The sequence below is a fragment of the Theobroma umbraticum genome, unplaced genomic scaffold (assembly GCF_002168275.2).
Source record: "Theobroma umbraticum cultivar Fairchild unplaced genomic scaffold, ASM216827v3 scaffold_228.0, whole genome shotgun sequence".
Classification (NCBI taxonomy): domain Eukaryota; kingdom Viridiplantae; phylum Streptophyta; class Magnoliopsida; order Malvales; family Malvaceae; genus Theobroma; species Theobroma umbraticum.
In genome coordinates this window covers 358,961-382,324 of record NW_018397274.1, presented here as the reverse complement: position 1 = coordinate 382,324, position 23,364 = coordinate 358,961, and the positions used below count along the sequence as shown (strand labels likewise).

Sequence of the window (23,364 nt, the reverse complement as noted above, 5' to 3'; positions counted from 1 at the left end):
TACTTTAATCGTTGACATGATTAAAAAAGAGAACCGTTTTACATCCCAAGGAGGTCCAATTATTCTTGATAGAATAATGTTTCATTAATACTATTATTTATGATGTTTAATTAAAAAATTAAAAAATTATGATTAAATGTTGAGAGTGATGATATACTTTTCCTTTTAAGAACAGAATAGAATGTAATGAGTAAGACCTTTTGCTTGCATCCAAAACCAGACGTAATGTTAATTAAAATTGTGAGTAAAATTAGTTATTAACAATATTTTAAAACTAAAGTTTAAATTAATTAATAGTATAAAAGTACTAGAACAACATAAAAAGTTTATATGAAAACTATTTATTATAAAAATCATCATTCAAATCAGGTCTTTTCAATTGATGACTAATAACAAATAATTGTCTACTTAAACTTAGATCGAATGTGCATACACCACGAAATCCTAGATACAATTACAACCATTGATTTAGCCTAATATGCTCATAGTTTCATTCTAATCTACGAATGCTTTTATAGAACAATCATGCAGTACTACCATCTCACAGTGGCAACATTCAAGAATCAATCCTGGCTTAAATGCTTATGGTCTATGGAGGATTGTCATGTTCTTGTACCAAAACGAGCTTGAACTGGAAAACAATCACCTGCAAGAGGAAAACAATCACCTGAAAATCCAGAAAGAAGAGGATGATACTTCAAACATGAGCAGTACTTAATCAAAGAATAACAGCAACAGCACTGAATATAAGATTAAACATTCTAGGATATCTCATATTTATGGGTTTGGCCATAGCAAACAGAGACCTAGAAATATGACCACAATCAACACTATCAAATCTAAAAAAAATACTTTTAAATTCTGTCTCTGAATCATTGGTCCGGCCCTTAGCACATATTATGCAGACTATTTTTATAATTAAAAACAGAATAGTATTATTTAGATGGAGTTATATATAAAAGACATCTGCTTTATCCTTTGTAGAGCTTTGTGATGACATAAAACCACTAGTTCTATATTAATATATTAATAATGGCACGAATGAAATGATAATTGCCTGCTTACCCACTTAGAGAACTCTTGAAACCTTCTTAAACATGATATGGTGTGAGATCAATGTTGAAGTGTTGCTTCCCTTTGCTTACTCTCTACAAAACATCAATTGAATAATTGGTAAATACCATCATACTTATTTCATAAATGAATAAACTTAAGGCACCAAGAGGATGGCAACCATGCAGAAGGCCAGTTATTATTACTAAGCAATAAATGAACTAAGACATAGGTATCCTGTATATCCAAGATTTGCTGCCTGATGAATAAAAAATAAGTGACAACAAAACCGAGTAACACACAAATCTGGAAAGCCCTTCTATAGCTCTCCCTCCACATAATCCAAAAAGTAATGAGAGGGATTAATTCTACTCCTTTCCACATTAACATATTATGAGAAAACTTAACCATGTTGACATTGGAAACACTAAAACATAACCATTCATATCATGACGGGGAAAGAACTTACAGCGATTGCCATTAGCTCTTCCAGCAGTTCCTCCAAATGGCGTAGAGGCTATCTCCAGTAACAAGCAAAACAGATTCTGATAAGTATACAGCTTGATAATATGGTCTGATAATAAAACTTGCCTGCATAAGTCCACACCCTGAGGACCTAAAGATACCATGTGCTTTTGTTTAAGCAAGTGTAAACTACAACGTTAACTCACCCATTGAGTTGGACCATCGACTGGTGCATTCAGAGGATTATCATGCACCTAAATATCAAAGAGAAAGTTTCAGCTGCCTAAACTAGAAACATAATCTATATAGAGGTTATATGAGAATTTATTTTGCAGATGCACAACTTTGCAATGATCTGCAGCAATTTCAAAAATCAAAGGTAATGCCTGAAAATTGTAATTTGAGTAAAACCCATCCCAGAACTCCAGTTATAAGCTCTCAAACACTTTATATTACAGCTTGCCAGCAGGCAGTCAAGCAAAAAATACCTCCATGAAAATTCCATCCACTCCAACAGCAACTGCAGTCCTTGCAATGCATGGTATAAGTTCACGAAGGCCTCCACTGGCTACACCTCCACCGTCCAACTATAAAAGAAAGCAGAGATTTAACCCTTTTACATAGAATATAAAACTCGGAAGAGATAGGAACTAATAAACTAAAAGGGATAATAACCAAGAAACCTATATGCATAAAGAGCAGCAATTATAGCAAGCAACAAACATTTAGCAGAAATAGAGGCAAAGAAAACAAAAGTTGCCACATATATATCAATTCCACGCCGAATATAATCAAAATACTTCTGATCAATACTTAGCCACACGAAATAAAATGGACAGAATTTCCAATGATAAAAAGCAAAATATGTAGGGAAAAATTAATGCAGTTTTGGGTGCTTTTGCCACTAACTCAATTTTGAATTAGCACCAACCTTCCCTTTGGTCCAGAGATAGGGCAAAAAAAAAAAAAACTACAAAGGAAAGACAACTAAGGGGCCCTACCATCCATATTGTCCTTTTCGTAGTAAAATAAATTAACCCTGAGCTGAAATATGCTGGATCGGTCAGGCATGAAACAGTTCCGGGAGTGTCAACATTCAAAAGTGAGTAGTTCCAACTATGTCCATGAACCCTCCCATCAAAAAAATTGATTACTAAATATGATAATGGATATGTAACATTCAGATTTATGAAGGTCAAAACAATTTTCATTAAAAATTACATCTACCTTTGCCTATCCCATTAAGATTGTCCTTCCAATAACAACTAACAACGTTGGTCAACAATCCCAATTCAAAACCAGAGACAGGTTCTTTCCAACTTCTTAAACAATTCCAATTAAAAGAACATATGGAATATCAAGACATTGATTAACAAACATTATCATCCATAACAATGCAGCACTCCAGCACATTCTAGTTTTGGAAAACAAAAAGTCATATGCAAAGCTATCCTACCTTTCTTCCAGCTGGCTGTTGCAACGAATGTGTGATATCTGCTACCTGGATTGAAATACTTAAATCAGATAATCAAGTCAACCAGATAATGGCATGCAAACAGAACCAAAGTTGTTCAAGTAATATGCACAGGGACAAAAGCCATACGGCAAATAATCACTTTCATTTGCAGTTTGCCTCTTCATTCATAAACACAGGAAGAGAGATACTGCAAATGAAAGGCACATGCAAAAAATGGAAGTTATCTGGAATGTTTTAGCAAAGATTATTTTGAACTTTATGGTGGAAGTATCTTGGCAGATCATCACCACGCAATATCTGAAGCAAACATCGTAGGCTATAGCCAACTAGGGCTAGGTCCAGTGATAAAAGGGCAAGATGAGGCCTACCCCTGAGTGTGTGACTGCATGATTTAAATATTTTCAGGGGGAAAAGGAACATCAGAAAAAGTAGATATAGCATAAGATAAACTATTTGCTTACCACAGGACAATTTGCTTCCCTCATCCACTCCAAATTACGCGGATCAACAATCAAATCATCTGTACATCAAAACCAATGCTTTAAGATCAATCAAAAAGGGCAAGGAAAAATAACTGAGGCATTAATAAGTTCGATTTGAATATTCATTAGGGGTGATTTTAAGCTTAAATTACAGTTAAAATTTTTATACACCAAATCAAGGGTTGATTGACAATATTAGAATGCAAAAACATAAACCTGAATCAATAACTTGTTTAAGCATTGATCACATAGAAAAATGGATTAGCACTTTAACTGTCGCAGAAACATAAATCCATGAGTACCTATAGAATATCTGGAGGCAAAGCAGGAGAAATAGCACCCTTCCCGCAATGTTTTCCAAACCATGTTTTATAATATTAACTTCTCGTGGTCACACCTAGTGCCCCTTAAAAATACCATGAGGAGAGGTATGATCTGTTTTTAGATGCTTGAATGGAAAATGGGAAGATCACAAAGATTTCTTATAAGGCATAAATCCCTAGGACAATGGAGAACACTACCCCGCCCAACCCCATACCAACCCCACCCAAGGTCTAAGTGTGCGGATCCAAATAAAAGGAAAGTAATAATAACCACTCACTAGGATTGTAGATATGCCCTCTCAAAAACAGAATTCCCCAACCCACACATACCATTTTCTTATGTTGTTATGTCTTCCTAGTGTTATCCCACATGGGTTTAGAGAGTTAGTTATGGCATTATATTGAGATTGGGCCCTCTCCACCTATCACTAACTAGTTGAATGTTGGAAAATTTAACATAAAACAAAAGCCTGTATTATTTGTTGCCTTTTTTCATGTCAACTTTATAGGGCTATTCATATTAATTGTTTTGGCCCACATGTCAAGGGGAGAGATAAGTAATGTTATATTTAGTCTAGAGTTTGTTGTGGCTCTATATTCAAGTCAGATCTCACCATCTATGACCAATTAGTTTTAATTGGATGCTTGAACATCAATCAACAAATCAAATGATATACTCCTGGACCACCCAACCTAATTCTGCTGTTTCCTATATAAGTTCTTGAAGCATTCATGTAAATTATTAGACAGATTTGACAATTGATACCTATTATTCTGAAATTATTGCCTTAATGCCGCTCACTTGCATGAGTGGTACACACACAAATCAATCAATAGATACTAAAGAACTGGAATATAGATCCAAAATAACCTGTTTCCTTTTTGGCCAAAAGGCCCAGAATAACTTACTATAGCCAAACATGGTGCCTCTCTCACAAACCATCACATTTGGATTCCCAGCCAATCTAATCTTCTCTGCAGAATTTACCATGACCTACAAATATGCATAATTACAATGAACATCCATGCATAATTAGAACATATAAGTTGAGTTTGCTTATGCGTAAGAGTTTGTAATAAAACCACGTATGTATAATGAGAGTTTTGAATTTTGTGAAAGTATAAAATAAAACAGAACACTTACAGAAGAAGCACAAAACTGGCCTTTCTTGATATTGATAATTCTTCCAGTCTTGGCTGCAGCAACCAGAAGATCTGTCTGTCAAATAGAAATTGAGAAAATTTTATCAACCAAGGACCCAGGTCAACCCTAATTATTTTTCTTTTAGACACAGAAGGGTACTGTTAATAATAAAATATCAACTTAACCTGACGACATAAAAATGCAGGAATCTGAATAATATCAGCAACTCTTCCAACCGGTTCACACTGATAAAACAAACAGATATGTCATAGTTTCGCAACCTATACAATAAATCGCAAGAATAAATAAACTAATAGACTTCCCAAGCAAAAGGTGTATTCATGACATGATCACTTCCAATTTGACATATCATTTTCTGCTCCTAGCTAGATTAATATTATGGAAAAGAAAGCACCAAAAATATTTACAAAGATTTGTTAGTAATTGACTTCAGCATGGCAAATTTGATTACATCAAACTACTACTTTAAACAATATGTGATTCAAAGGAGACTTGTCCATTAAGTCTGAAGTCCAGATTTACTATTAAGAGAGTACAATAGTTCATTGGCCACATTACTTTGTTCTCATCATCAGTGACAAAGTCACAAAAGCTTTTCAGTGGGATCATATATAATTAACCATACATGAAAAAAAACAAAAAGCTCACATCTTATGTCATTCAAAATATTGATAATAAAATTACAAATCTAAAATATAAATGATAGAATTAAGTGAATTATTCAGAAAAACATAATATGAAAATAAATTAATAACATTATTTTAGAGTTGGCAAGTTTTTATGTATAGGTGTGCGTGTGCAACGATAGGAATGATTAGACAATTGTAACATGTTTTTTGTCTTCGTTTGTATATTGTTTTAATAAAAGAAATACTAATATTTTTGTTTTCTAAGATTGAGTTGCATATGGTGAGATAAATCTTCATCTTTCTCATACCATTCTTTCCATGACTAATATTTGTGGCATTTAATTCTAACTCCTTTTACAATCATTAAAAGAACTAGTTAGTTAACTAATTATCACCTAAAATTAATTTTTATTTAATCACGAAAATACAAATTTAGAACTTCAAATTTTCATATATAACCATTAAGAGAGGATTCTTATATTTGGTCTTTTACATACGAGAAAATAGGTGAAATGTAATTTTAACCCCTTCTTCTAAGTTTTTATTCAATTTTAGTAGTGTCATAAGGAAAAATACCAAAATTTTCCATGACGATGTATATATATCCAGTAACTTCTCAATATTTTAGCTCCACCCCTACTCATCATCAAATCAAGCAATTGCACAGTATAGTTATGGGTACACCAGCAAAAATATAGAAAAATTTCTAAATAGAGATATATTGGATTAAAATATTTCATAATCCGCAAAAATCACACACACCATGTATCCAAATCAAGACATAAGCATAGATTTAAAATAAATGACAAAGTGTATAAATAGATGATATTCCAGCTTTCCTCATACCTGAATAGTTTCATGGACATCAGTTACAATAGGAATGTCATATGCTACTTTAACTTTCTCAAGAATCTGCAACCCAGAAGGAAATTGAAGATATGAATATATTATCACAATTTTCAATTCATCTTAGACATTATATTTGTAAGTCCTGAACAAAATTGTCATGGAATAGTAGGGAAAAACGAACTCTAGCAATGTCGAAACACACCAGAAGTTCAATAACAATCTTAAAACCAAACTCAGCATATTCTCATTAAAAATTACACGAACATAGCTACATGGACGGATGTAGCAGTAAGTAACCATAGAATCATAGATAAAATACAATGAAAGCAACCATGTATCAATTATCATACATTGTAACTAAAGCAGCCATGTAACAACTCCCAAGTATCAATGTTACTACACCTTTTTTCCCAACATTATCATGCATATCAATTGGAATAACACAAGAGCATGCAACAATTTTTATTGATAAAAAAAAAATCTTATAACAACAACAGACTTCTCTGTGATGAGATGATCTAAATCGAAGGCATACGTCCACACTCTAAGTATTGCACAAAGGCATTAATAAAAAATTAAAACAAAAAACCTTCAAGCCTTCAGCCATTCCTGGACCACGAAATGATTTGGAGGACGTTCGGTTAGCTTTGTCAAAGCTTGACTTGAAAACCAGAGGCAACCCAAGCCTACAAAAATTCCAAAACAAAGATATTACACCTTTCGTATGTTTGCTACTAAAGTAATCAATGTCAAGACTTTTTGTACAAATTTAAGGCACTGCTTCAAAAAATACCATACTTGGTAGTGATAGTCTTGATGTGTTCAGCCATCCTTAGAATATGATCTTCAGATTCAATAACATTGGGACCAGCAAATAAGAAAAATGGCTCAGCACCCTGAAATTCAACATTTATCCATATAAATTACTAATTTAGTTTTTTTAAAAAAAAAAATGGAAGAAGAAGAAGAAGAAGCTAAGTGGGAAAACCATCACCTTGAGCTGGTTAAAAAGCACAGACGAGGTATCCATCGCCTTGGGTTGGAAGATCCCAAAGTCCAAATAATATTCTGTGACAATTTTGATCACAAATTGCAAATATAATGTCTAAGATGGATTCAAAATTCGTGCAACTTTGTAATGGAAAATTAATACAAACTGATTCATATTTCCAATTTTCTTTTCAGGTTGCAGATCCTTGAGAAAGTTAAAACAGCAATGATTAAACTATTCAAGTACGAGGAGACCTCGGATGTCATTTATCTATACACAACCTTTGTCTTTTATTTAAATCTGTATTCATATCTTGAATTGAATACATGGTGCGTGTGGTTTCTTCAGATTATGAAATATTTTATTCAAATATATCTCTCCTTAGAAATTTGTCTATGCTTCTGCTGGTGTACCATAATAATACTATGCAATTGCTTGTGTTGATGATGAGCAGGGGTGTATGTGAGTGGGGTCAATTTTTGACAAGTTACTATATATATATATACATACATACATTTTCAAGGAAAATTTTGGTTTTTTCCTTGACCCCACTCAAATTGAATAAAAACTTTAAAGAAGGGGTCAAAAATTAAATTTTCATATATTTTCCCTTATGAAAAATGCAAATATGAGGGTTTAAACTTGTATTTTCATAATTATATAAAAGATTAATTTTAGGTGATAATTAATAGTTAAAAAAAAACCACAAACAGTTCAAAATCAGATTAAAAAGTAGATAATTCTAATAAGTTACTTGCATTATCTTCTACCAAAAACTAATTTCCCACAATAAGAAGGGGTAAAAAATTAAATTTTCATATATTTTCCCTTATGAAAAATGCAACTATGAAGGTTAAACTTTTATTTTCATGATTAGATAAAAGAATAATTTTAGGTGATAATTAATAGTTAAAAAAAAAAACCACTAACAGTTCAAAATCAGATTAAAAAGTAGATAATTCTAATAAGTTACTTGCATTATCTTCTACCAAACACTAATTTCCCACAATAATATCCCTCTGTCCTACTCTCTTATTCAAACAGAAATGAAGAATTCCATTCCAACCAAAACCCAACTAGTTTTTCAGATATTAAAATTATTCTAAGCCATTTTATGCGAACATACTGGAATGCAGAGTAAAAAATTTAAGGGCGTCAAAAATTTTGAAAACATCAAGAAACAGTTGATTCTTAACTAGCCCAGAATCCCAAAATCATTTCAGCTTCTTTTTTTGAATAGAAGATCAACAACAAAGATTCAATAAAATATAAAATACAAAATACAAAGATAAGTACTGCTAAAACTAATCAATCATGATAACAAAATCCAATATTGAAAACAAAACAAAAACAGCAAAAAAAAAAAGCTGCAATCAGATTTCTTTAAAAAAATAAAAAATAAAATGGGAGGAGAGGCAAGTCTGAAGAGCTAACTGGATCTACATTTTGAGAGGAAAATGAGTGATTAGCTGAAAGCAAATATGGCAGAAGCGTCTGGAATTGCCATTGCCAGCAATTCGACGAAATAATGGAACTCAAAACTTTTTTCATACACAATCAGTATTATAAGGTTCACAAGAACTCTCAAAACTGTCTACAAGCAGCCTTTGCTTCTACATTCAGGAAATAAAAAAAAAAAAACAAAACAAAATCAGAGGAGACGCTGAAATTGGTAGACATGAATGCTCACCGGTAGATAAGGAGATGGAAAGAAGGAAAATGAACGGACGGCGGCAAAAGGCAATGAGAAAACTGGGTTTTGGCGGGAACGGCCGGCGGGGGAGTTGAGCCGCAGTCTGCTTTAGAGCGAGAAGGAGTGAAGCAGATCTGAGGGAGACAGAATAAAAAAACTAAAAGCGGAGTTTAGATTTTTTAATGGTAGACGAGTGACATATTATTTTTTTGGTGAGTAAAAAATTTTATACTAAATAGAATTTTTTAAATTATATTTAATTAAATTATATTTAATTAAATTTTATAAAATTTAATTTTAAATTAAATAAATTATTATTAATTAAAATATTATTTATTATTTTATTACGTTGATATATCATTAATATAAAAAGTAAAAAATAATATATATTAAAAAATATTAATTTATTAATAAATAATATTTTAATTAATACTAATTAAGTAATTATGAGATTTCATTTTAACTCGAATTTGATTAAATTAATGGAAGTTAGTTTGGTTTTTTAAATTTAAGAGTTTTTTAATTTTTTTAATTTATCAAATTAATTAAAAAGCATTTTTGTAAGCATAAAAAAGTTAACCTATTCCCAATCAAGCAAAATAGTTTATCGAGGGAAGGATGGGGATTTTCTAAAATTGATCATTCTATTAACAAAATAATGAGAAATTATTATTTTATTCCATAGAATCGAACATGTTCTTATTGTATATAATAATTTTAAAGTAACCTAATAATTAGGTATTTATTTTTAATTTCAGAAATATATTTTATTTCTAGACTTTCTTTATTCCTATAAGATTTTTATTATTATTTTTACTTCCAAGTCATTTAATTTTATTAATAAAAAGAAACTTTCGCATAGTTTCAAGATCAGTCAAAGGTCAAGATACAAAACTTTGACAATATGTTATTAGGTTCAAAGTAGACTTCTCATGCATCAAGTGAACACTAACCATGCATTCAGCACACGCCTTTGCCTATAAAAAACCTCATTACTTTTTTTTTTAACTTACACATCCTCAAGCTTAACTCATCAATGGCTTTCTCTCTTAATCTCCTCCATTTCCACATCATCTTTTCTCTTTTCCTTCTATGCTCAGCATCTCGCCATTTGCCAAAGCTTGAAAAGCCATTGACAGTCCAATTTGGAGCTGACTCAGTGCCCTCGGAGCTTTTGAGCAAACCCAATTTCGCTACACCAACACAAACAGTACCAGGTGATGATGACTCAGTGCTACCAACATTCCCATTTTTCCAAGACTCATCAGCACTGCCCCCTCCTGCCTCTATGGACACTAACTATGCACCAATTTTCCCATTTCCTAGCTTGCCTTCTCTACCCCAATTTCCTCCTTTTCCTTTCATCCCCACCCTGCCTTTATCTTCTCCGGTCACTCCATCACCTCCATCCACACGCCTAGCTCCACCGAGTGAGGTGCAGGACAACCTGTAAATCTCTCATAATATCTATCTGCACCTGAATATGTACGAGAAAGTATTTAAAGAGTTTAATTCGAATATCTCATACTCGAAATTGTACTCGTTCAAACAAAAAGCATAAATAAAATTTCTTTTACTTATCATTGTTAGCATTATATATGGATAACCTTGAATATATTGGCGTTTTTTTATTTTTGAATTTGTTCCTTTAAGGCCTCTCTTTTCTGTTCCATGCAGTGTCAAATATCAATTGAGAGTTAAAGATCAATTAAAATAAAAAGAAAAGAATTGTATTAAAATAATCTAAAAAGAAAGGCTATAGGGTTTGTTTATTTTTTACGATTTAAGATTTAATATATTAAAAAAATTGTTAAAAGCATCCATTATCATACATAACTTACCATACTTTATCAAAAGAAACAATTTTTCCACTTGGCACATATTTAAATACAGGCAAGGAACATGAAACAGCAGAAGAGGTAAACTAGCAAAAGAACATGTTCAAAACCCAGAGTTTACAAGCAGAAGATGATTGTTACATAACTAAAAACTTATTCAACTAATGATCATGGAGGAGGAGGTGAGAAGAAAGGGATGGGAGGAAAAGCGACAGGAGGGAAAGGAAAACCAGGGAATGGAGGTAGACCAAATGGAGGTAGACCAAAGGGAGGTGGAAATGGGAATGGAGGAACACCAAAGGGAGGTGGAAATGGGAATGGAGGGAGCTGGTTAATCGGAACTTGAGGAAGGGGTGGTGCAAACGGCATGTCCGGTAAGGAAAATGGTAAAGGAAAGGGAAAGGGTGGCGAGTTCTTCATCTCCCCAAAGCTCTTCATCTTGGCCTCCTCTTTGTTTCCCAGTCCAGCCACCTGATCTTTGGGTATCATCTCGTCGGCAAGCCGGCGAGCTGCATCACTCTGAGGCACAAGGTTGATGACCAGAACCAGGCTTAGAAACAGCAACAACATTGAACAAGTTTTACAAGCCATGACCATGTTTTTGCTATGTTGAAAAGCTGGGAGGCATTGATCTTATATAGACAATTTGCATGCCCTTGGAATTGAATGAAAGCTTTCCGTCTGGCTGTCTGTTCTCTCGATGGTCGTGCCAGACCATAAGCCACGAGGGAAGTTGTTATATAGGGGAGAGCGAAGAGGCAGTTTCTCACATTTTCGATGCTTAATGCATTCAAAGAGAGAAAGAAAAACGAAGGATTGAAAAGAGTGCCATACGTTACTATCTGATAAAAGAGGAAAAGAAGAAGAAGAATCAGTGTAGAGTGCTGTAACATGTAAACATTTGTCTAACATGCATGACCACTTTCATATTACAGAAAAAATATTAAATTTTTGATAAAATTATTTGCATAAAAAAAATTCTTTTATCAAGTTATTTTTCGGTTATCTGCATAATCTTAAAATATTTTTAATTTTATTTGTTTAAGAGGAGTAAAGTAGAAGATTTGAATATTTTTCCTTTGATGAACTTTCTATAATCTATGCGAACAATATTTTTTCAATTTATAATTAAAAATTCTCATTATATCAAAATGACTGTTATTAAAAATATTTTTAATAAATAGTAATAAATTATATCTCATTATTAAATGGTTTTCAATAAAAATATTTATTTTAATAAAAATAATATTAAATAATTTATACATTTCTATTATAAATTAATTATCAATTATACATATTCATAGATTAATTTTATATAATGAACCAAACATCCAAAAGGAAATATTTGACAAATTTATTAATGTTCATAAGAAAATTGAATTGTCATTTACACCATATACCATTGTTAGTGAAGCAATACATCTCCGATCTATAGAGCACACATTTATTTTAGGGTAAAAATATTTTTATTTTTTAAATTTTGATCGAAATTATATGAAGGTCTATTAGTTTTAAAAATAGACACTTCACACCAAGAGTGCAAATATCGTTGACAAAAATTATGAAAAGACTAAAATGCTTTTTCTTTCTTTATTAATTTAAAAAATATTATTATATTTTAAAAAAATAAAAAAAAGAAGGCATCTCTTTTTTAATTAATATAAAAATAATATTATTATATAATAGTAATTATAAAAATTAATTAAGGGTAAAATTATTTTTTTATTCTTGCCACGTTAGTAAATTGACAAAAATACTAAGGTAGCATTTGGTATGAGGGAAGTAGAAGCACATTTCATGCAATGTATTCAATTAATATATTATAATGTTTGTTTTACAACATACCGCTACAATGTAAAAATGAAATGCAATCGTATTACAACCAAGGGATATAATGTTATTGCAGTCCAAAAACAATGTAATCACATAATATTACACTCTGCAATGTTATTAAAGATATTTTTACCTTTCAACTTTATTACTTTGTTAAAAATATTTTGTAATGTTATAATTAAAATAAAAAAATTAAAATAAAATATATAATATAAGAATTAAAAATTAAAATAAAATATAATATAAAAAACTAAAATTTATGTAATATAAGTAGAAGAAATTAAAATAAAATATACAATATAAAAAATTATATTAAAGAAATAAAAATAAAATATATAATATTATAATAAAAATAAAAATAAAATGTATAACATTAAAAATATATTTAACAATGATATTATACTAAAATTAATAATAAAAAATACAAGTATATTACACTTATATTTTAATAAATAAGAGTAATTTTGAAAATTAACATTACATTCGAAGTAAAGTACTTATAAACCAAAAGCTACAATGTTATCTGGCAATCATATTACTTGCATTGCTTACAATCATATTACTTGCAGTAATTACATTACTTGTAATCATATTGTACTGTAAAATACCAAATATCACCTAACAGTTGACTAATAGTTAGACCTACGTGTCCAGCAAAAAATATTTTTTTTAGGCAGAGTGTCCATTTTGAAAATTAATAGACCTTTAAGCAATTTCAATTAAAACTTATAAGGGTAAAGGTATTTTATCTTTTATTTTATTATTTATTTTCTTGGTGAAATTTTACAATTAGTCCCTATACTCTATTAAAGTAATGGATTTAATCCTTATACAATAATTTATAAAAATTGAGTCCATGTACTTTTCAAAATTGACAATGTTAGTCCAATGTGTTAAAAATTTCTAATATCTATACTGACGTTTGATTATATTGATATGACATTTTCTTACTAACATGACATTAAATCTAATGACATTTTAATGATGAAGTGGCATTTCATGAATGATGCAATAATAGTGTTGATATAACGTGACCAAGCTCTGACATGGAATTTATAAGTGCAAACTTGAAGTTATCTAATGTGAACTAATGGTTTTAAACCAGATTGAGAAAGAAACATATTAAAAATATAAATAGATTTTTAGGATTTAGGAAAAAAATGTAATAAGGCAAACAACAATGGAATTTTTATAGGTCAAAATACCTCAACAGTCTTTGAATTAGTACATTTTCTTCAATTCAGTCCCTTTACTTAAAATCGTAATAATTTAATTTTGAAAATTATTTCAATTTAATTCTTCTAATATCTTTCTTACGACTCTTTTAGTTTTTTTAATATTTTTCTTTTGACTCCTTCAGTAAACATCTATGACACGTCATGTGGCATGACAAGAGAGCGACATGTATTTCTTTTTTGTTTTCTCCCAAATTATTGTGCGTTGTTGAGTTTCAAAAATAAGACCTCATGCAAATGCAATAAACGCCTTACCATCGACTTTACACCCTTACAATTGATTATATATTATTTGTATTTCTTATCTTTTTTCCTTTTCTCTTTTTCTTTCTTTTTTTTCTCTCTCTTCCTAATTTCTCTCTTAAAGATAGACAATCGATGGTTGATGTTTGACGATCAACAATAGGCATTTGGTGATTGACAATCAGTGTTTGATGACAAACGTCCATTGTCAACAATTGCCAATTAGTGACTAGTGACCAATGTTTGGTACTTAAAGGAGAAGGGAGATGAGAGAAAAAAAAAATAAAAAAGGAAAGGAAAGAAGAAAATAAACGAAAGCAATATATAATTAAATGCAAAAGTTTAGAGTCGGTGGCAATGAGTTTGTTGTATTTGTATAAGGTTTTGGCTTTAAAACTCAATAACCTGTAATAGTTTCAGAGAAAATAAGAAAGAAATACGTGTCGTTCTCTTGTCATGCCATGTGGCGTGTTATGGATGTTTGTTGATGGAGAGTTTGACACGTAATGCCTTCCCTGACATGCCATGTGGCATATCCATGTCAGCATATTAATGCCACGTGGTACTGCCATATAAAACATGTTAGAGTGATGTGGCATTGCCACATCAGCATTTCTAGCTCTCTTCACATGCCATGTCGACAAGTAGTGCCATGTCAGTGCTAACGTCAACTTTGTAAAGGGTAATTTCAGAAAAAAAAAATTAGAGAAACTAAATTAAAGTAATTATCAAAATCAATGGACTAAATTATTATTATTTTGAGTAGAGAAACTAAATTGAAGAAAATGTACTAGCACGTAAATTGTTAAGGTATTTTGATTATTTTTTATGCTCTATAATTTAAAATAATAAAAGAATATTATGAAACAAATAAAAAATTTAACACATTATCATTAATATATCATCATACTCAATGTCACATCAATAAAAAAAATGTCATATCAACATAAATAATAAAAAAATTTTAATATTGTTAACGACTGACATTGTTAATCTTAGAAAGTATAGAGACTCAATTTTTACAAATTATTGTATAGGACTAAATCCACCACTTTTATAAAGTACAAAGACTTATTTCATAATTTAACCTATTTTCTTCTATGATATTACTAATAATGAAAAATACCCTTTATATATAAGACTAGCATTATTACTACATTCAAAAAGAAAAAAAGTTTACAAGAAAAACTAGAGGACTATTTCCTATTTCATAGTCTTATCTAATTAAGTTTTATTTGCTATGATTATTGTATAATGCTAATTATTATATGAAATTTTATTAAAAATATATAATTCTATATACCTATGTGCATTAATCAAATTGAATTATTTAATTATTCAACATAATTTTACTCCAATTTATAATAATTTTTTAAAAACGATAATTCTAACATATACAATCACATGCAAGGCACTTTATCCCATAACTAGTTATTAATAAAGTATAATATGCATACATAATTATTAGTAATGTCTAAAATTCTTTTTTATTTTTATTTTTATTATGAGTTGATTGAATGCATAAGAGATGAGAACTAAGAATTACAACGTATAGAATACTTGTTATGTTTAAAACATTTATACTCAAATTTTATTATTTATTAAGATATTTAAATTTTATAAATATATCGTTAATATTTACTATTCAAACTTGATTCAAATTAAATACACATCTTCGTTAAATGTTTGATTATTTGAACTCTTTTAGTTTATGTGTATGGATTAATTGACCCGAATCTAAACTCAAATGAAAAAAATTTTGTTTCACATCTAATATATGTAATTTACTAATAAATAAACATATAAATTGAAATAAATTAGCTCCTTCGTTGCTACATTATATCCTATCCGCTTCCACTAATTATAAAAAGCAAAATTAAACAAATATTGAAATTAAAATTCAAGTTTCCTCCTAATTATCAACAAACAAGTTCTAAAATACAAGGAATAATGATATAAATAACTATGATACTCATATCTTACCGGAATTCAAAAGAGGTAGCAAACTGCCTATGCAAATTCATCCCAAAGAAATCCAAATATATCGAGTACCAAAGATTGAATGGCCCATTGCCATCCAGCAGTGGGGTTGCTAGAACCCATGCCTGAGGGAATGGGAAGGAGGAGGTGAGGTGGAGCATCAGGGGCCAAGGCCAACAAGCTCATCTCCCATGCCTATAAGCTGTAAGCCTCCTCCTCTATCCGTCCTCTCTGCAAAAATCTTACTTATATATTCGTAGAAGAATTTGTTGTAAATTACAACCTAAGATTCTTGGATTTGAAGTTTGTTATTTGATATCCGATACAATCCTTTCCCATCCCTTTTATTGTTAATTTATCAAATTGGTTTGAGGCAAAATCAATTAATAAGTATCACCCAACTTTTTTTCACTCTGTCTGTATGTGTAGAACAAAGCTGGGTCTTACAAGGTGGAGTGCTAATTGGAAAAGTGCTACTGTTTTGCATGAGCAAGCTGGTAATGCTGTCTACCCATTATTCAACCTCTAAGATTTTATCTGAAAAATTCGGATTTCTTTCTTGGGGATTCTTACGATGTAATTGCCTTGCTTTTGGGGGACTTTCTTCATTGATGTTCATGCTTCTTGTAGGGAATAAATTTCTATTTGCAAAAGATTATGAGAAAGCTTTGAAAGGACAAGAGATGCTATCCTCATGTATAGAACTAGGGAGTTCAAGTTGAGTAGACTGAAGCTTTTGAATCGTGATGTTTAGTCATAGGGTCCAGAAAGCGCTTTTTCTTTTGGTTTTGCAGGCGATGCCCATGTTTTGGCACTTGACTCATGACCACATGTAAAATTGCTGTTGTATGTGTTGAACTGCCTGTAAATTTGGAAAATCTGTTTATAGGCAATTACCTTGTTTGCATATGTAAGCAAACCTTATATGAATAGGCATTATTGATGGTCTTGTTATCCTCAGGTAAACAGATACTGCCGTGAGATTGGGCTTAGCAGCCGACAAGTGCGATGCTTGAAATGGTCAATGCAAGGTGCGGCTTTATGTTATGCGCCCAAATCATTTGCCTGTATCACCAGATATCCATTCATTTGCCATTCCTTTCTCTTTGTTTTGTAGTTCAGCTGATAATTTATTCTCGACTGGTATGATGCTCCTAATTGTTGCTGACCTCTCTATGCGTCCATGCATGTCTTTAGGAGTTTGTGGTGTTTAAATGCTTTATGACTTCGTTAACTTGCAGTTTAGTTCAATTGCTCATCTTTTTGGCTGTTTATTGAGAATACCTCTTGAGCCCTACTCTTTATCTCTTCCTTATGTAGCTGGTGAGAGAAAACAAACTTTTTTATGTTTTGCTAACTTCTTCACAAGGACAGAAACAGGATTTTTAGTTTGGGGGAGGCCAAAGTCTTATATAAAGTTCAGTGTTAAAATTTTAATGCTACACACTGAAACCATTAATATATACTTCTTCTGTCTCAAATTGAATGTTTGCATTTAACCTTTCTAAATCCAATTTCCCAACAATTTATTTTTCACCATAGGCAACTAAAGTGTTTGTTAGAAACTTATCCTTCTTTTTGTTATGAAGGCCTATTTTAATAATGCTCATAGCTTAAGAAAGGCTCCTTTTGAAGTTGCTATAAACTTCAATGTATTATGTATTAAAAAGTATATATTAAAAAAAAATACACAATCCTTAAGAAAAATTTAATGATAATGAATTACATTAGAATTTCATGTGGGCAAGAAACTAGGCTATATGCTTACATGGGAGTCTCCAGTACCATAATCCATATGAACAGACAAAGATTGATTTTGGTAGTTGGGCTGTTTGAAATTTCATTCTTGTGTTGTAATGTGTTAACCAAGTTAAGAATGCTAACTTTGTTGTAACTAGATATTCAACAATGATGTAACAAGCATTGTTATTTCAAATAATTAAATTTATTAAAAAATGTACCCATGATCAAAAACATACAACTTTTTGGCTATGGTTCAGTCGAACCTTCCAAATTGTAAATACTACCATTATTAAAATTCACAAGTTCCTTGAAACTAAACAAAAATATTCAACATGACAAAATGTGATCACCATTTGTGATCCCAAAATTTCTAATGCAAGCCTAGTCGTTAGTCAGCTTCTGACCATCAACCACGCCAAATGCAGCAAGCAGCGACGATTTAGATGACAAACCTCACAACAAGAACTAAAATGCAGCAATTTACAAGAAAAAAGGTCTAATCTTGTTTCCTTTTAGTTGAGAAATATGAAATGATAGACATAAATAAAAATTTTGCCGAACATATCAAGTTTAGGATATGATAAAAACAAGACAACCACACAAAATAGAACATACAAATTACAATCTCAAAGGTCCAACGCAAACTAAAATTGTCAAGAGAAAAGAAAAAAAGCAACAAAACTTTGTGATAAGTTCTTCATTGTTTTCAAATTCCAGAAATTTATTAGACCTAAATCGTCCCATTCTATCTCTTTCCAGCATCCCTCCTTTCTTTCAATGTTGATTTCTAAATACACGTAGCTATCATCAAGCTGATTGACTTGTCCACGCACCAGTTCTGCCCAAAGAATAAGAAGACATGCAAATGTGCAGAAAAATTTATTAGTGCTTATGTAGTTGTTCCCAAATATATAGTGTTTGCTGTAACTGTAATGAAGACGATGAAGAATTTAAGATTTCAGGGTCATTCCAAGCAAGGAAAATTACTAGTTGCTATACTGGATGAATTGACATCATACACCACAATGTTGAAGCCTTTATTGATTCAGAAGGTTGTTTTTCTTTTCTTCTATAACATTTGAATTCTTTGGAAATTCAGTTCATGTCTGACACCGTTACATCATTATGATGCATTAGTCTTAAAAACTGTATGTGGTGTATAGCATAAATGTACCAATTATTCTGTATAAAGAGCATTCTTGCATTCTCATATGTCATTTATGTAAAATCAGATCATGCAAAAGTCATTCCTGTGTTGGATTGTTCCAAGGTTACTCACAGAGTAAGAATGCAAGCATTACTGTGAATTGTCAAGATTCAGTATTTGACAGAAAAGAGCAGAACTAAAACTAATTCCTGGAAGTCCTATAAACCTTTTTAAAGTGAAAACTTTGCTTTTGTTTTTTGGGTACATCACAGGGGTTAACATTCCAAAGCTGTATGTGCAAAAAGGTCACTCCCTGTATATCATCCCCTATCATACACCACAATTAATGATGTAGGGTACCAAAAATTACATTTCCTAGAACCACAACCTATCCAACATTTCCCAACAAACCTACACACATGTGATCTCTGCCAAACACATGCCACCTCAACAGCTCCTTCTGCAATCAAACTTGCAATTTTCAAAAGCGAACGCCAACCAAAGACCATTCCCCACCCCATCCCTCATGGACCAACTAGTCTTAGAGCGCAGCTCCACGATAACGGGCTCTTACATAAAGCATACACCTGAACAGCCCCCTTCTAATTCTCATGCCTGTGCCAACAAGTTATCACTCTTACCAACAGTAACACCTTTATTTGACATTCTCCAATTGAACCCTCAACACGGGCTAGCCAAGCGCTTTACTTACTTGTCTCCTCAGTATTTAATTTCAAACAAATTCTCAAGAGGTGGCATGTGGGAAACCCCAAGAGGCTGTCCTGAAGCTTTAGATGAATACACTTTAAATGCTAATGAAATTTTTATGACCTGTTTTCTCAACCGTGCAAACAACATCTCCAATGTCAGTGTGAGTCCCTCGCCTACCAAAAACACACAAGGATGGTCACATGGATCAAATTCCAAACGACACCACCCTCCCTCACAATCATCCATCTAATAAACTTAGCTGTCATGAACGGTTAGAGAAGCAAAACTAAGATCACATCCCCTTGGAACACAACTCCCCAAGCTTATGCAACTAACCAGAACCTTCTAAGTGCATGGTTTAAACTTAACCCCCTCACACGCATGATGTATCATTGATCATATTCCCCTCATACACCTCTCTTTATTGGTCATCACCCCCTCGGGCCTACATGGCCACAATAAGAAGTGAATTTATTTGTAAAAGTTCTCTAGAAAACCACATTCTATTGTGGATATTCATTTTAAAACTCAGCCACTCCCCCCATCTCAATTTACTGGAACATTCTTGTTCACAACCTTAATCGCTAGACACCACTTAAGGACTTATCTCAAGATCTCTTATCCTTTAGCAACTCCTCTCCAAGTTAGAAGATTGTGCATCATGAAAGAATCTATTCCCAAGTACTTGCCCTTCGAAATTCTATTTCTATACCACACCCTTTCGTTGAAGATATTGCATTATTCTTTGTTCAATAGAAACTTTGAAGACTTTGGTCTCATTGTGAATACTGTTGGAGATAGTTTAAACATTCAAAATAGTAAAGAAACATAAGAAATAGAAGCGAATATTGTAGTTGTAAGAATATTAGAATGATTGATGAATAAATTAAATACTACTAGAATAGGAATTTTAGAGACCTTATTATATCAAATTGTTAGCATGCCATCTCACCTTGAAGACAATGATAATATAAGAAAGAAAAATAAAGGAAAAATTACTTCTGAAATATCACGCACCTTTCCTCTGCGGTCTTTAGAATAGGATGTCAAAAGCATTTAGATAGGCTTCATCCTTACAGTCTAGCTCTTTCCATCAGTATGGAAGTTTGAAAGAGTGTAAAAAAGTAGATCGAGTGACATCATCCTTCCATTCAACCTCTTTCGACCACTCCTCACTTCCTACAATGCTGATTTGATTTCCCTTTGCACTGTCACAGTTGAGCGGAAGCTTCTTCAGTTTTGGGCAGTTGAATACTATGATTTCTCTCAAGCATGGGAAGGGTAGGGCATCCCAGTATATGCTCTTCAATTCAGGCAGAGAACGTAAATGAAGCCTCTCTAGCTCAGCAAATGGGCTTGGATTCAAAATTCCAGCCACATTTACAGCTTCACTCACTTCACTTATTATTTCTTCCATTCTTGTGCACCAAATTACCTCAAGCCGCATCAGATTGGGAGCAAAAATAAGCCATGTCAGGTTCCTCAAGCTGCGACAAGAGTCTATTGAAATCTTGGTCAGTGCATGAAAGCGAGGAGTGATATTATTACTATTAGTGGGAAAGAGCGGGGAGGTTTTTATCATTCTTCTTTCCCCTGATTCCTCCTCTATATTCCTTGTTACCATCTCTTCTATGCTATCACAATTCTTAATTTCTAGGTTCTTTAAACGCTCCATATTTTCCAAGAACAAAACATTGAATACCTTTTTCTGCCCTCGATATTTGAGAAGTAGTCGCTCAGTGCATCCTCGTAAGTTGTGGCAGCTCAAAAGGCTTTCTAGAGCAACATCAGTGTTTATTTCCATCCACAGCACATTCAAATGTTGCAAGAATTTCAATTCCTCTATTAAACTTTCACTACCTCTGTTTAGGACACTGTCTATGTCAGCCCTGGAAACATTGATTGGAAAAATTTTGAATATCTGCAACATAGAAAATTTACGTATCAATTGTCGTGGGATTTTAAAGAGACAGATTGTCCCCCTCAAGTCCAAATATTTCAGTTTTGACAACTTCTTAAGCTGAATTGGCAACTCAGTTATTTTTGTCTTTTGTAGATCGAGACACTCTAGTGAAACCAGTTCTGAAATTCCCTGTGGCAACTCACATAGGGAGTGGTTTGATGACAAGTTTAGAACTTTCAGATTGTGCATAAATTGGAAGAAACCATCCCTAATCACCTTCAACTGGTTATTGTTGAGAAATAGAGTTTGAAGATTAGGGCATGTAGGTGTTCCTTCTAGATCTTCAATTCGACCATACGCCAATGACATTCTTACAACTTTCCAATTTTCATCGTCAACTACCTTAATTGATCTTACCCCTGTTCTTACGAAAAATCTCTTCTCAAGTGCTTCACACTCACGAGCTATCCATAAAGCCATGTCACAAATCACATCATGCATCTTTACGCGATTTGCAAAATCTCCACATCTTTCTAATAAACAAGCATTAACAAGATGCTTGATAATGTCCTCCCCTTGCATTCGAGCATCAATTATGTTGTCAGATTCATCCAAAATTCCCTCGCAAAACCAATAATCTTTCAGCTCATCGATGGGAATTTCAAAATCTTTGGGATACAAACTACAGTACAAAAGGCAAGATCTCATAGTGTCTGTAGGTAAGTTATCATAACTAAATTTTAAAAGAGAATACACCTCTTTATCCATGCTTGCTAATTTATGCGGAAACTCTTCCAAAACCTTAATTGCATGTTCCCAGTGTTTAGGCATCGTGCTGTAAGCCATGGCGCGACCAATTGTAATCAGTGCAAGAGGTAGTCCTCCACAATTTGCAGCTACTTGTTTAGCCAGCCCTCGAATTGCTGGATGGCTGTTAAGGGTTTCTTCTCCAACCTTCTCTTCAAACAATTTCCAAGCATCAGCTTTGCTTAAACACTCTACTTTGATATTCTTATGAGCTCCCATTTGTCCACATACATCTAAAGAGCGAGTCGTAAAAATTAATTTAGAACAATTTTCCTGATCCGGTTCAGGTATGCCAACTTTGATCAAATCCACCCGCTCCCACACATCATCCAACAGCATAACAAACTTTTTTTTGCTCAAAACTTTCCTAATTTCTACAGCTTTCTCATCAAAACTTTTATTCTTCCATGTCTCATCATGTGAAAGGCTAAGCTTTTGACCAATTTTTTCTTGAACCGTTTCGATGTAGTGATCTTTAGACACCACCACCCAAATTACAACATCATAACCCATTAGGTCATTGCTTAACTTGTTGTTAATTTGGGTCAAGAGTTTTGTTTTACCTACTCCTCCCAAGCCATGTAAACCAATAATACCCACATTGTTTTGTTCAAGTAAACGCCAGGTTTTATCAAATGTCGGTTCCAAACCTACTGCGGTTCCGGTAGGTCTTACATCCACTTGGGCTGCACGTTGATTCTCAGCTACCCTTTCAAAAACTCCCTGATTCTTTAGATCAACTATTTCTGCAAGTTTTCTACTCACTTATTTACCAAAGTTGTAGCTAGACTTACAAT

General features: G+C 32.4%; 1 protein-coding gene, 1 long non-coding RNA gene and 1 pseudogene across 11 annotated transcripts in view; 1 reads left to right on the top strand and 2 right to left on the bottom strand.

Moving 5' to 3' along the window:
* Positions 1–325: 325 nt before the first annotated feature.
* Positions 326–9,309, bottom strand: LOC110427353 (2-dehydro-3-deoxyphosphooctonate aldolase). Of its 2 annotated transcripts, none has more exons than XM_021442839.1 (15): positions 9,125–9,309; positions 7,438–7,511; positions 7,242–7,339; positions 7,033–7,129; positions 6,441–6,506; positions 5,130–5,189; positions 4,945–5,019; positions 4,710–4,794; positions 3,457–3,515; positions 2,975–3,019; positions 2,007–2,105; positions 1,725–1,772; positions 1,523–1,570; positions 1,066–1,148; positions 326–667 (listed from the first exon to the last, which is right to left on the bottom strand). In XM_021442839.1, the coding sequence occupies exons 2-14, from the start codon at positions 7,471–7,473 to the stop codon at positions 1,092–1,094; spliced, it is 873 nt and encodes a 290-aa protein (XP_021298514.1). In that variant the 5' UTR covers positions 7,474–7,511; positions 9,125–9,309; the 3' UTR covers positions 326–667; positions 1,066–1,091. The 2 variants fall into 2 exon arrangements, with proteins under 2 accessions (XP_021298514.1, XP_021298513.1); XM_021442838.1 differs by having other exon boundaries at positions 326–646; positions 9,125–9,308.
* Positions 9,310–16,184: 6,875 nt separating this feature from the next.
* Positions 16,185–23,364, top strand: part of LOC149526406 (uncharacterized) — a 12,378-nt gene continuing 5,198 nt past the window's right edge. For 5 of the 8 annotated variants that reach the window (XR_016352033.1, XR_016352032.1, XR_016352029.1 and 2 more), the window contains exons 1-4: positions 16,185–16,460; positions 16,686–16,753; positions 16,887–17,102; positions 17,218–17,287. This is a non-coding gene — a long non-coding RNA (uncharacterized LOC149526406). The remainder of the gene's footprint in view (positions 16,461–16,685; positions 16,754–16,886; positions 17,103–17,217; positions 17,288–23,364) is intronic. The other 3 variants (XR_016352034.1, XR_016352030.1, XR_016352031.1) reach the window with 2 other exon arrangements.
* Positions 17,378–23,358, bottom strand: LOC110427301 (putative disease resistance protein At1g12290 pseudogene; annotated as a pseudogene). Its single transcript, XR_016352028.1, has 2 exons — positions 20,875–23,358; positions 17,378–18,837 (listed from the first exon to the last, which is right to left on the bottom strand). The product of XR_016352028.1 is annotated as a putative disease resistance protein At1g12290 pseudogene (transcript).